At 48.0% G+C, this 13,707-nt stretch overlaps 4 protein-coding genes across 4 annotated transcripts; 1 reads left to right on the top strand and 3 right to left on the bottom strand.

Moving 5' to 3' along the window:
* Positions 1-342: 342 nt before the first annotated feature.
* On the bottom strand, positions 343-962 carry N7529_006603 (60S ribosomal protein eL37; the record flags this gene model as incomplete). The annotated part of the gene is made up of 4 exons (XM_057242130.1): positions 343-482; positions 594-665; positions 823-885; positions 959-962. The coding sequence occupies 4 exons, from the start codon at positions 960-962 to the stop codon at positions 343-345; spliced, it is 279 nt and encodes a 92-aa protein (XP_057097489.1).
* A 641-nt stretch (positions 963-1,603) lies between these two features.
* On the bottom strand, positions 1,604-3,001 carry slu7 (mRNA splicing protein SLU7; the record flags this gene model as incomplete). The annotated part of the gene is made up of 1 exon (XM_057242129.1): positions 1,604-3,001. The coding sequence occupies one exon, from the start codon at positions 2,999-3,001 to the stop codon at positions 1,604-1,606; it is 1,398 nt and encodes a 465-aa protein (XP_057097488.1).
* Positions 3,002-3,392: 391 nt separating this feature from the next.
* N7529_006601 (DNA-directed DNA polymerase zeta catalytic subunit REV3) lies at positions 3,393-8,503 on the top strand (the record flags this gene model as incomplete). The annotated part of the gene is made up of 3 exons (XM_057242128.1): positions 3,393-3,627; positions 3,682-4,757; positions 4,823-8,503. The coding sequence occupies 3 exons, from the start codon at positions 3,393-3,395 to the stop codon at positions 8,501-8,503; spliced, it is 4,992 nt and encodes a 1,663-aa protein (XP_057097487.1).
* Positions 8,504-8,799: 296 nt separating this feature from the next.
* On the bottom strand, positions 8,800-13,002 carry N7529_006600 (RNA dependent RNA polymerase; the record flags this gene model as incomplete). Its single annotated transcript, XM_057242127.1, has 4 exons — positions 8,800-12,002; positions 12,061-12,502; positions 12,555-12,708; positions 12,767-13,002. 4 exons carry the CDS (start codon positions 13,000-13,002, stop codon positions 8,800-8,802), a joined length of 4,035 nt encoding a protein of 1,344 aa, XP_057097486.1.
* Positions 13,003-13,707: the final 705 nt, after the last annotated feature.

The following is a 13,707-nucleotide window of genomic DNA, read 5'->3' as shown; positions in this document are numbered from 1 at the left end:
CATGGGGATATTCGCCAGCCATAAAAGAAGAAAAAGGAAATTCATGCACGCTTTCCCAGGATTTTTATCCAGCTCTTCTCCATAGAAAAGAGCCCTTCAACGAAACTTTTTCCACCGTTTCGCAATTTCTACTTTGTCATCTTGGCGTGGCAAAGAGAACCAGCAAAATCGACAGTTGCACACCAACTCCATGGGAAAGCGAAAAGATTCCGGAACTGCCATTGCATTTCGAGTAATGCTATCCCGTAATGCTAATTCATGTCATGCCAGGATCCCTCCCCTCATTCATTTCCAGCCTCTCCGAGAACGAAAACGCGACGCCGAGCGGACGAAAAAGGGAATCTAGTTGGTCTCGGGGCCACGGGCACCCTTGGGGGTACCGGTCTGGAAGCCGTTCAGGAAGCGGCGGTGGACATCACGCAGAGAGCGCATGCGGCCAGTGCCGGTGGTCTTGCGGCGCTTGGCCTTCTCACCCCAGTTGACTGTTCGTAGAAAAAATCCATGTAAGCGGGGGTTCTCAAATCGGTGCTCATGATCTAGATTTAGGACCATTTTTCAAGACACCAGTGCCATCGGGAGGGGTATTTGCGTACACTTGCGGGTCTTGGCGGCAGGGTAGCCACAGTTGGCACAGGTGGACTTCTGGATGTGGAAAGACCGCTTGCCTATATAGTCGCAAATTCGTCGATTAGCTCTTGTCCTTGCTCATTTATGTAGTGGTCCTCTCCGTAATCGCCAATTCAGTGTTTCGATATTGAAATTTGCAAATTTGCGATTGCGGATCGGATGGGTGGGATCGTGAAAAATAGGTGAAGTACTAACCACAGCGACGGCACAGAGTGTGCGTCTTGTTGTGGCGCTTTCCGAAGCTCGAGGTACCCTTAGCTGTATTGGTTGTCAGTTTGGACAAATTCGAAGTTGTAATGGTCCGCAGTGCGCGGTTTCGACTCGGACGTACTCATGGTGAATTAGGAACTGTGGGAAAAGGAAGTTAGTAAATCGATAAATACAATGAGCACTGTTGCAGGCAAGAGCATGCGAACGTACCTGGCGATTCCGTTCAAGGGGCTGGTGATCGGTGTTCTTCGTCGTCACTAATAGAACTTACGGGATGTGAATGTGTGTGGGTAGCCCTAGCCTTAAGCGAGATGTGTCACGGGATTGGTGCCTTGTGGCCTCGAACATTAGGTGTCGATCCTCGATCACGTGAGCACAAAACACCCCATAACGATGTGTTTAAACTTAGTAATTTCAACTAATTAACTATGTGTGTCGTAGTTATGTACTAAAGATACATTGCAATTCAAATTCTCAATCAAATTGATGTATTTTTTTACTAGACTCTTACTCCGTACATAAGTGAAACAAATGTAGCTTAGTATTATATCCGTACGAATCTATACGCTCACACCAATTTAACATTAATATAAAGGTTTCAACGATAGAAGTAGAAGCAAATTTGTAGTATAGCTTTCGACCCATTGGCATGAAAAATTAGAATTAGAACACTAGTTGATGCATTATGTCCACTGTTTAAGGAACAATTGAAGAGGGTATTATGTTGTACATCCGAACGCCAATGCAAATTTTTGGAGAGCAATTATCAATCTTTTCCGATGAAGTTCGCCATGGGATCATCAGCAGCCAAGCGGCTTCGCTTGTATGATTCATACTCCTCCTCTGTGACACCTGTCTGCAGTTCCTCCAGAGTTCGCTTTTTCCCATTTGTAGTTTCATTTTTCTCCTCCCGGCTGTTGACTGGTTCAGACCCATGGGAGGGATCCGCAATGTCAGTGTTCTCGGTCTCCTTCTCGTCGTCTTCTTCCATCAGCAACATGTTGCCCTCTTCCTCAAACGCTTTCTTTCCATCTTCCCCGGTGCAGTAGCTGTTCTTCACAGTGGAATAGCAACATGCGTATCCCCACTTGAATTGGTACCACCAGCTGCCGAAAACTGAAGAGTGATTATTGACCATCACATCCTCGGGGTACTTGGATTTGGTTGCATTCTTAGGCGCACCCTTGATGGCACCACTCTCGTCATATTCCACGAATCGTTCGTTTTCAACAACCATGGTTTCTCGCAGCGCAGTTGCTTGTGAGTGCTCATCACCGCCGTATTTCTCCATGAGAGCCTTGCGATGAGCTTGACGCTTACTCTCACTGTCTTCCTTCTCCTTCCTCCTGAGTACCTCTCCGGACGTAGGGTTGGCCTGGATGTGCAGTTGAGTGTGGCCCTTTTCTTGTGATTCCCAAGCATATTGCTGCGCTTTTTCAAACTCAGCGGCGTCTCCTGAAGCGCGGACAAAGTTTTCCTCTGCGACAAGCGCAGACGCTTGGTCATCCTGTGCGCCCATGTCCACCATTCGGCGTGTCTTGGGGTCGTATTTGGCCGAATCGAGATCAAGGTTGAGCAAGTACTTCGCGGTGTCTTCACGGATACGGAGATTGCGGGTGGCGGTACTTTGCTGGCGTCCCATGTCGGATTCTTCAGCGTAGCGGATATCCGAATCGGGGCCGTCATCGCCCTCTTCACCGAGCTTCTTGAGATCTGAATCCTCCTTCGCCATTTTCTTGATCTTCTCCATTTCTTCATATTCATCGACAACCTGGCGGTATTCACTGGCATCGTAGCCATTCCATCGATCTCTTTTGGCGTCCCAGCCCATATCAACTTTCTGTACGAGTTCGTCTGCTTGGATATCTTTGCCGGTCCATTTGGCGCCCTGCTTTCGGGGCCGACTAAGACACTCTTTTGTCTTGTGTGTCATCGCACCGCAATTCTCGCACGCGCCTTTGCGATATTTGGTGGCTGCTGGGCCCGCACGCTTTCCTCGATCGTACCATTTCGACTGATCGGGTTGGGCTTTCTGGAGACGTTGATGCTCCAGATAGTCGTTGTTCACATCATCATCGACGTAGAATGGCTTTTTCGAGATGAAAGCGGGAATGTACTCGTTGCGCTCTTTCGCTGCAACATCCGCGGGTTTTCGTGAAGACATGGTTGGCAGATCTGGCAGAGAAAATTTCGATAGATGCAAAGACGAGGGCGATCAAACGCAATATAATAAAAAAATATAATAAAAAAGAAAGAGTTTAAGCCCTCTGCAGCTCGGGATGTCAGGCGAAAGATGGAAGTGAAGTTGCGATACCAAGCTTGGCAGGTGGAGAATTGATACACGGCACGTGACAATGTGTTATCAAGATCATGTGATACAGATACATACCTATGCAGGTACCCGGTCACTCTTATCGATAACCGATAACCATTACGCGTTCGGAGTCAAGGGCATACTTCAAGTTGCGTTTTTTCCTTCACTTGCCGGTTGATATGCAACAATCACCTGTCCTTCGCAATGTCGCTGTGGTTTATGATTGCCACATACCAGAGCAATGGAGTCATTTCGGGTGCGCCTCAACTGTATCGATCATTACCAGGCGCACGCGTCGGAGTTAGATCCTCCGCTGCCTTTTCGTGATGGAGCATCGGAGAAAGATTTCAAGCCTAAGGTGCCTGTGATTCGGGTTTTTGGAGCCACCGAGACCGGACAAAGGGTGTGTGTCCATGTTCACGGCGCCTTTCCATACCTCTATATCGAATACAATGGGTCCTTGGTACCGGAAGAAGGTTTGCATGATATAATCCTCATTTCGTTGATGTTTGATCTAATATAAACCGTAGTAAACGCAGCGATTCGAACTCTTCATCTCTCCATTGATCACGCTTTGGCGGTCAGTTTTCGCCAAAATGCGTATGATAGGAAGATAGCCTATGTGGCGCATATCACCTTGGTGAAAGGAGTCCCATTCTACGGATACCACGTAGGATGGCGGTTCTTTTTCAAGATTTACCTCCTAAACCCCTCTCACACTAACCGTTTGGTTGATCTTTTGCACCAAGGAGCTGTGATGAAACGTCCTCTCCAACCTTACGAGGCGCATGTACAATACATCCCGCAATGGATGTGCGATTACAACTTGTACGGATGTGCAATCATGAGTTGCAGTAAAGTCAAGTTTAGAGGACCGGTACCTGAGTACCTCGAGCTTGGCGATCTCGACCATCGTTGGCATGACCGTTCAATTCGGTCTGAGGACATACTAGATCATCCTGCTTTACAAAAACAAAGCCATTGTCCGCTGGAGGCTGATGTATGTGTGCAAGATATCTTGAACCGTGCTGATATTAAAGAACGACCTTTGCATCATGACTTCACGGAGCTTTTGAGACCAGTTGCGGTGAACGAGCGGCTGGTTCCGAGCATGGCTGGATTATGGCAGGATGAGACTCGTAGGCGAAAAAAGAGACTGGGGATTGTCGATCCCGGAAGCTCTCCATTCGGACCGGAAGAGTTGGTCTCAATGTCAGCGGATCCAAGAAATCAGTCCAAGGGTGGATGGGTACACGAGGAAGAATTCCGTGATATGGAAGCTCAGCTGGCTGCCAACGAAAAGCGAAATGATGACAACAAAGAAACATCATTTGAAATTTTTCTGGATACCAAGGACTTGGCAGAGAGTGTCAAAACTGCGTTGGATAGCGTCGAAGATTTCTTTCCGAACAAGATTGGCACTTTGACATTTAATAGCATTCGTCTCGAAGAATCAGCCCAGCAAAACGCTCCAGAGATTTCGGTTGATGAGGGACTCGCCATGTCATCTCAAGCCGATGGACAGTACAACTCGGATTCGGACCAAGGAGATAGATCCTTGGAAGAAGAAAACGAACAACATCCTGAGAGCAAAGGGACCCGCTGGGTGAAAGCTTTTATGATGGGGTCTTTGACGATGTGCCGCTTTCAGATTTAGCTGCACCCCTGGAGCCGGCAGTGCAGCCAGATCATCCCCACAGAGACCAGAGCCATAGCTGGAACGTTGCTCCCAAGAGGTTAAACTTCGAAACATTGGATGAGAGCAATCCGCCAACCAAAAGACCTAAACATTCAACCAATGACGATTTGACTGGTGGAAATTCAGAATGGCCGAACGTGAGGAAGTGTCAACCAGACGAAAAACGAAAAAGTGTCTCATTTGAAAGCAATTCGGACTCGCATGCGGGTGCCCCGTCATCAGAGCCGAAGTCTTCTTCGTCACAGAGAACGGTCCGTCCAAAGGCGCACAGTTATACCAGTGGGCTGAAATTTCCGGTAGTTAAGGACCCAAATGATCCTTTGACTATAGTGCGGTACAGCCAAGATGATGGACATCATTCGAAGAAAGGAACTGAGTCATTTCAGCCTCCCTCGAGCTCCTTCACATCTGGATCTGCCACTGAAATTTCAGGTAATGCTAGTGGAACTGGAAGTTCTTTGGAGCTACATTCCTCTGCAACCGTGAGAGGGCCTATAGCACTCGATCCCCATCTGTCTGAGACCATTAAAAACATTCATCAATCATTCGAAATTGCACCAAACACATCACTGTGTTGTTTTAGATCCACTGGCCCAAGTTCCAACGAAGTTGCCTCAACGATAACTGAGTTTGGACGCCCTTCGGTCGTATACCAAAAAGCATATTACAGCGACGAGGCGGATGTTCCCGAAAGACCAAGAGAATATGGCGGCAGAGAATTTAGACTGGAAAGCAACACCATCCATTATCTGCCTGATTTTGAACCAACCGCAGACGCGCCTGCAATGTTTGGCGAGCAGTCACCGACAACGCTTGACCGAGATCAACAAGAGAAGGCAGACCGACATCTCCGAGAGAGCTGTACAGCTAAGGTCTGGGAGTTTGCACCTGTTCCACCAACCCGCTCAGAGGTCATACAGTGGTTTGAAGAGATTGAAGCTGCGCAAAAGTTGAAGCAAAAGGAGCAAACAAAAACTCGGCTCGCTCAGATGAAAGCAGACTTACTCTCCCAGATTGAAGGTCCAACACAGAAGAATGCCCAAGGCTTCAAATATTCACAGAAGGGAGTGTCCACAAGTGTGGAACACCAGGCTCAACATATGAGTACAATGAGCTTGGAGCTACACGTGAATACCCGCGGCGCTCTCTTCCCCAACCCCGAAGAGGATGAGATTACTTGTTTATTCTGGTGCATTCAGACTGAAGATGACGACGTTGAGGTCAACAGCCATCTTCCTGGGGTCCATGTTGGGATGGTCTACCACGGCGAAGGTGAGAGACCGGAAGCCAAGATATCCAAAGCTTTGACAATTGATGTCGAGCACGAGCCCACAGAACTGGATCTCATTAACCGACTAGTCGACTTGGTCCGGTATCATGACCCCGACATCATCACAGGTTACGAGGTTCACAGTGCTTCTTGGGGATATGTGATTGAACGAGCTCGTAAGAAGTACGATTTTGATATTTGCGAGGAATTTTCTAGGACCAAGTCTCAATCACATGGAAGATTTGGCAAGGAGGCAGATCGGTGGGGGTATGATCACTCATCGTCTGTTCGCATCACCGGTCGACACATGTTCAATATATGGCGCGCTATGAAAGGCGAGCTCAACTTGTTGCAGTACACTATGGAAAATGTTGTGTTTCATGTTCTGCATCGTCGGATTCCCCACTATTCGCCTCGAGACCTGACGAAGTGGTATCAAAGCGGCAAACCTCGCAATATGCTCAAAGTGGTAGAGTATTTCACCTCCCGGGTGCAACTGAACCTCGAGATCCTTGAGGCCAATGAATTAGCGCCAAGAACAAGCGAGCAAGCAAGATTGCTAGGCATCGATTTTGCTTCTGTGATATCTCGAGGATCCCAATTCAAAGTTGAATCCTTGATGTTCCGAATTGCTAAGCCTGAGAACTTCCTGCTTGTGTCACCGAGTAAAAAGCAGGTGGGGCAGCAGAATGCATTGGAGTGTTTGCCCTTGGTCATGGAGCCGCAAAGTGACTTCTATACCAGCCCACTTTTGGTGCTTGATTTCCAGTCACTGTATCCGAGTGTCATGATCGCGTATAATTACTGCTACTCTACATTTTTGGGTAGAGCAATGCACTGGCGTGGTCGAGATAAAATGGGGTTCATGGACTACAAGCGAGAGCCCAGACTACTTGAGTTACTCAAAGGCAAGGTCAACATCGCACCAAATGGTATGATGTACGCCAAGAAAGAAGCCCGCCAGTCCTTGCTAGCCAAAATGCTCTCAGAGATCCTCGAGACTCGTGTGATGGTTAAAAGTGGCATGAAAGTCGACAAAGACGACAAGGTCTTACAGCGCCTTCTTAACAACCGACAATTAGCCCTCAAGCTAATCGCAAACGTCACATATGGTTATGCATCCGCCTCATTCTCTGGTCGAATGCCCTGCTCAGAGATCGCCGACAGCATCGTGCAGACCGGGCGAGAAACCCTTGAAAAAGCCATCGCATTCATCCACTCAATCGAACGATGGGGCGCCGAGGTAGTTTACGGCGACACCGACAGTCTATTCGTCTACCTGAAAGGCCGCACCCGCGACCAAGCCTTCGACATAGGCGAAGAAATCGCCCAAGCAGTCACAGACATGAACCCACGACCAATAAAACTCAAATTCGAAAAAGTCTATCACCCCTGCGTCCTCCTAGCAAAGAAACGCTATGTAGGCTTCAAATACGAACACCGTAACCAAAAAGAGCCCGAATTTGACGCAAAGGGCATCGAGACCGTCCGACGCGACGGCACCCCCGCAGAACAAAAAATCGAAGAAAAAGCCCTCAAAATCCTCTTCCGCACCGCAGACCTAAGCAATGTCAAATCCTACTTCCAGCGCCAATGCGCAAAAATAATGCAAGGCCGCGTCTCCATCCAGGATTTCTGCTTCGCCAAAGAAGTTCGCCTAGGCACATATTCCGAGCGCGGCCAACTCCCCGCCGGCGCGATGATCAGTACAAAGCGCATGCTGGAAGATCCCCGCTCAGAGCCACAAACCGGCGAGCGTGTGCCGTATGTCGTTGTCACGGGCGCGCCTGGGTCAAGACTCATTGATCGCTGCGTCGCGCCGCAGACTCTCCTGCATGATGCGCAGCTCGAGCTCGACGCCGAGTACTATATCACGAAGAACTTGATTCCGCCGCTGGAACGGATTTTCAATCTTGTTGGTGCAAATGTGCGGCAGTGGTACGATGAAATGCCGAAAGTGCAGCGCATTCGGCGGGTTGATGCTTCAGCGCTTGCGCGACCGAATACGGGATCTGCTTTGGGGTTTGTGACTAAGAAAACTCTGGAGTCCTATATGCGCTCGTCGTCGTGTGTTGTGTGTCGGGCTAAATTGTCTGATACTACTGTTCCTGTTTGCGGGGAGTGCCTGCAGCAACCGCATATTGCTTTGCTGGATGTTGTTTCGCGGTTGCAACGCGCGGAGAAGCGGGTTGTGGATTTGGAGGCTGTTTGTCGTTCTTGCATGGGTGTCACGGCCTGTGATGAGGTTAGCTGTGATAGTATGGATTGTTCGATCTTCTACTCGCGGACGCGAGATGCCTCTAATTGGAGGCATTCGCAGGCTGTGCTGGGGCCAGTCGTGGAGTTATTGGAGCGGAAGGGCGATGAGGATCTGGATTGGTAATTTTGGTGGTGGTTTTAGATTTTCAAAAAGCCTGGAGGCTTTTGCGGAGTTGAGCGTGTAGACTTGGATATACCCCTACACAGCAAAGATACACTGGCGCATTGTTTTGGATAAATCTTTCAGGTTGTCTGTACTGTTCACGAATGGAGAAGAAATTTACACACCCACCCACCCATTCAATCACTAGAAGCTTTTTCTATCATAAAAAACAATCAAGTCCCGTTCCCTGCAACCTCAATTTCACCCCATCCGCATAACCCCATAACGAAAACACATGTTCTTCAATCTCCGCTTGATCAGGTATTTATCATGCTAATCAGAGTGTCAAGAGCTGAAGGCTTCACATCACCTTCCTTCTCCACAATATCGAGTTCATCATCTCCGGCAATTTTTTCTTTGATTTCCATTTTCTCATCTGCAACTGGCCCAACTGGCTCAACCGGCTCAAATGAAAAGTCTTCGTCTTTGTCATTGCTGGTCAGTCGAACACCTCCATCTTCATCGTCTTCATTGTCATCCTCATCCAGCCACACACCTGAGTCTCGGTCTTCACTAGACTTGTGGCGATGTCCGCTGCCGATTTCCTCGTTCAACATTGTCGAGTCAGACACCTGGTCTACTATCAGCTTGGTAGTGACATTGTCTTGCATGCCCCCAACAATTTTCTGAACCTGGGTCCAGTCAAATATCGGCTTTTTTTCAGTGGAACTGGGATCATGAACACCAGACGTTCCGGCCCCCGAGGCTTGTCGCTTGCCCATGGCAATTTCACCCAAAACTTCCGGGAAAATCCAAGGGAAGGTAATGAATGGGAGCTCGGTGGAAGGGATGTCAACAATTGAAAGATCTTCTCGAAGACGCTTCTCTTCTTTCTGAGCCTCGATGGCGGCGGTCATTTGCTCTTCGGTAACGCGGTACATGGCAACGACCAAGGAAGCAATGTGGTCCGCACCAGCTTTATCATAGCAGGCTTGACGGAATCCGCGCCGCATGTTACCGACAATCTTTCCTAGGTCCTCCTGCATCTTGAAGTCTTTGAGAACAAAGCCATGACGGAGAACAAACGTTGACCACACCTCAAACTCGGTGCTGATCTCGTACTGAGCCATGACTTGTCGCATATTCATGTCCCATTCTACCTTGAGAGCTCTGGCAAAGTTCATGTATAATTCACTAGCAGCAGCTAACGAGCCGTTCAAGATTCGCGAGTCGAAAGGCATGGCAAGGTTGGGAACGAAGTCGGGGGCGATGACATTATCATACAGCTGACCGAGAATTCTGCGAGAACGGTAGATACATTCCTTTCTCTTGAATCGCTTCTCCATGAAATGAGGCCATAGCGTTGGAGTCAAATCGCGGCGCATGACTGCGTGCCCGCCAGTTTTGTTGTAATCAACGGCATCAGAATGAAGTTTCGCCAGGCGGATGCACTTTTCTGATCGCACACCGTCTGTAAGCCTGTCAGCCCAAGCCATATGGGCATGTGCAATTTTTGGAAGACAGTCATTCTTCATGTAGGTGACGAAGAAAGATGTGACTTCATCAACTGTCACATCGTGATTGAGGTCTGGAGCTTTGTTTGACTTGTAGTCCATGGACTCAGTGAACCAATCAGTGGGAATCAGGTCGGGGTCCCAAATGACGAGGTAGTCGTCACCATCTAGATCACCACCAGAGCACATGCTCGCAACGTCCTGATCGCCAGTTTGAGGAAGAACGACGACGTCTCGGAGATCCCGCAGCTCGGGTCGGTCCACTGCTCTCACCACACGTATGTCACCTGGGTGAAGTGAGGGGTTTCGAGCCAGAATACAGACGCCTTTGATGATTTCGTATCTACCATCTTCTTCTGGGCGGCAGACCTGAACAAATATCTCAGGCAAAGCAGCCATTTTCTCCTCGTATGATCCATTTGCAGGAATAGTGTTTTTGAAATAGCCTTTCAGAGTAGCTGTTTCGTCAATGCAGCCAAGCAGGTTGGCACCTCCATCTATGACAATCTTGGCTTTCTCTTTGAGATGCTTCAGATGCCATGCTTTCCAAAGACCGAGCATGGTATTCATGAACGGCTCATTGGCCCTGCGGAAGCCATCGTTGATCATTTTCGCAAGGATGGGAGTTGTCTGGCTTGGGTCGATGTATTTCTGAAGTAGCTCTGTCACCTTAGCATCGCTGGACATGGCCTCATAAAAGCTGTTCAACATAGCATTTTGTTTAGCATGGAAGACATGGTCCGGGATACCCAGAGCAGTAAGCACAAGAATCAATTGGCGATTCAATGTTGCAAGAGAAAACTGAGACCAACGGATTATCTCAAGTCCTTGATGCTTTGCCTCGAACTTGTATTGACTGGGACGGATGTGTACCTCCTTCGGCAGAGGATCTGGGGATACGACGAGTATGCCTTTTGATCCGCCGAGGCGAAACTGATATGCCGAGGGGGGATCTCCAGTGGAAGTCCTAATCTTGTGCTCTTCAGTGATCAACTGAGCAAGGAACTTGGATATCTTTCCAACGCCATCTGAGAATGTGAAACCGTTGCGCCCAATATCATTGCGTACCACAGCCTGGACCGAAGATGAAGTGAATGCACGAGTAGTCGAAAAGCTCTGACCGAGCCTTGCGGCATATTTTGCGACGTTTCGAATGTGGTTGAATTGACCCATCCAAGCTCGGATGGTCGCTGCTGAGACACCGGCATCCGAAGAGAAGAAATATGCGCCGTGCTCACGGAACTGTGAGTTTCCGAATGCAAGGAATTCGTAGTGACGACTTCCAATGGTGATGCCGTTTGCCAGTGTCCTTTTAACACGGGTGTAAACCTCATCATTAGAATTGCCAATGGAAGAATTGATACGGCCTTCTGTCTTCTCATCGGTGAATCGAACACGTAGGAATCTACCAGCACTATGGTTGCTCGACCATCCACGTACAACACGATTTGAGATGTCTACACTTGGGGTATTGTAGTAAATTGTTGTCGGTGTTACTCGTGCTGTGTGCATGTAACAGCAATAGCCGGGAATTTTCGAGTCGGTGACACCTTTAAGAAACTGGAAGTCAAATATTCTCATGGGGTCAAGGTACTTTCTTTTCTCTGTAGCCACAAATTCTAGCAGTCTTCTTCCCTGAACGTCGCCCCGGGCTTTCAATTCTCGGATAAAATCACGAGTCATGGTGTATTCAGAGAGGTATCCTTGGGATAAGCAAACTTCTAGTTGGTATCGAACCTCGAAAGGAAGATGCTCGTAGGTCTCGTTCCCCAAGTCTTGCAACAGCGCAGAATTCCTTTGGGAACCAGACTCAGAGAAGTCAATCCATTGCCACACCGGAACTGGTCGATGTGGGCTCTCGGTAAAGTGGCTTCCAATTTTGACAGTAATGTTGTAGTCCTTGAAGATTTCCCGCATTCGTATGAGAGGGCGGGTGTAGTTCGTATATAATTTGGGATCTGTGGTCGGCTCAGGTGCTAATGTGATCTTGAAGACGTTCCATCGCCCTAGATGGTAGCAAGAGTTAGCTCATATAACAATATGGATCATGGACAAAATACCAACCAAGGTCAATCACTTGGCCTGACTTCTTCAGATTTGTGGGAACATTCCTCAGGAAACTCGGGTTATGGGCCACCGAAGTCTGGCGATACCAGGCATCTTCTTCTCTCCAGCTTCGGGGCTCGGTAAAGGTAAATTGAATGTTGTTCACTTTCCGGTGACAGATGACGGCTGAATCAAGGATAATGAAGAGAGAGGTTTGCTTCTGATCGGCCTGTTCAAAAACCTCGGATAATTGAAGAAATGTGATCTTGATGCGATAGTCCTGCTGAATTAACTCAGATTTGTCCGATCCCCGGATTCCCACCTTTAAATAAATGAACAAGCACTTTAGTTTGACATTTACAACAAATCTTGGGTGGGAAGAGCCGGGAAAGCTTTGCATGAAATGAACAGTGGACTCATTCAAGAGGACGCCGATGTCAACTTGAGTCGTGTTGAGTTCCTGATTCATGATTGTTAGCAACCATAAATAAAAGTCTTTGAACTTCACTCACAATTTCAATTGGCAACTGTACCGCTGGTCGCACTGGGCTCGGAATAGTATGAGGGTGAGAGTCGCTGAGTTTAAGGAAGAGGTCATAGTAACCCCCGCTCCGGAGTCTGATGCGATAGGGGCCATTGGCCCAGAAAGCTTTCTCGGGTGGTGGTCTGTTGACAGTCAGTCGTAGGTTTCATGCAAAGCATGGGGTCAGAAGAAAATGCCGACCTAAATCGAATGCGACCTTTGGAGTCCGGTTCCCCCTTTAAATTCTCCCAAAGATCGATATGCATGATGTTGCCCTCTTTGCCAAAACCATCATAGACATCATGAGTATTTACTTCTTTTGGTATATTCAGCAGATCGACAGCCAGAGTATCCCATGATTTCCACGAGGTCCAAGGTGATAGCTGGGGGAGGTGTGGGTCCCTCCAGGCTTGGTGAGCAGCAGTACTGCGAGACATTGTGAGTTATGCAGAAGTCCAGGGAGAGTTGTAAATTGATATTGTCAAAGTAGAGAAGATAAGAAGAAGCATGGAAGAGCAAGAAGGAGTTAGAAGTACCTAGGTACCCTTGCCCAGGTGGAGGGTAGGAAGGCACCGTCCCACATGCCTTTTATTGAAGAAAGAGTAAAGCACTCTGTAAAGAATCAAGTAAAGAAGACTTAAAGATGAAGAGAAAGATAATAGAACTGTGAATTTCAAGGTAGGGCAACGGCTTCTGCAGCACTTACGGCAGGAGTATTGGCATAAGAAGCACCCGATGATTGAGAGAAGAGTGAGAAAATTCTCAAGACTTGAAGATAGATAAATGCATAAGGACAAAGACTGCACAACATCAGATAGCAACATAGCTGGTGCAATCAGTCATACGACAAACAAGCTGGTCAAATTACTACACAAAAGATGGGGATGTAGAAAGCTTTCAAGATAATTGCTGGAAGCAGCTAATTTACGTAGAAAGTTATTAGTTCCAGTAACGCCTAAGAGCTAGTGGGAGCCATTGATGACAGCTATCATTCGAGAAAGCGAAAGTAAGCTGTTTCAACATACCTAGAAACCTCAAACAGTATGGAATTTTGAGAGAAAACAGCTAGTAACCGCGAATTGTGGTCACTATCCGAGAGAGATTGACCAGGAGCCATGAATCTTAGGATCTTGCTAAGAGAG

Source organism: Penicillium soppii (assembly GCF_028829465.1).
Source record: "Penicillium soppii strain IBT 18220 chromosome Unknown utg000005l, whole genome shotgun sequence".
Classification (NCBI taxonomy): Eukaryota; Fungi; Ascomycota; class Eurotiomycetes; order Eurotiales; family Aspergillaceae; genus Penicillium; species Penicillium soppii.
Note: the sequence above shows the minus strand (reverse complement) of the source record. Positions and strands in the feature narration are given on the sequence as shown.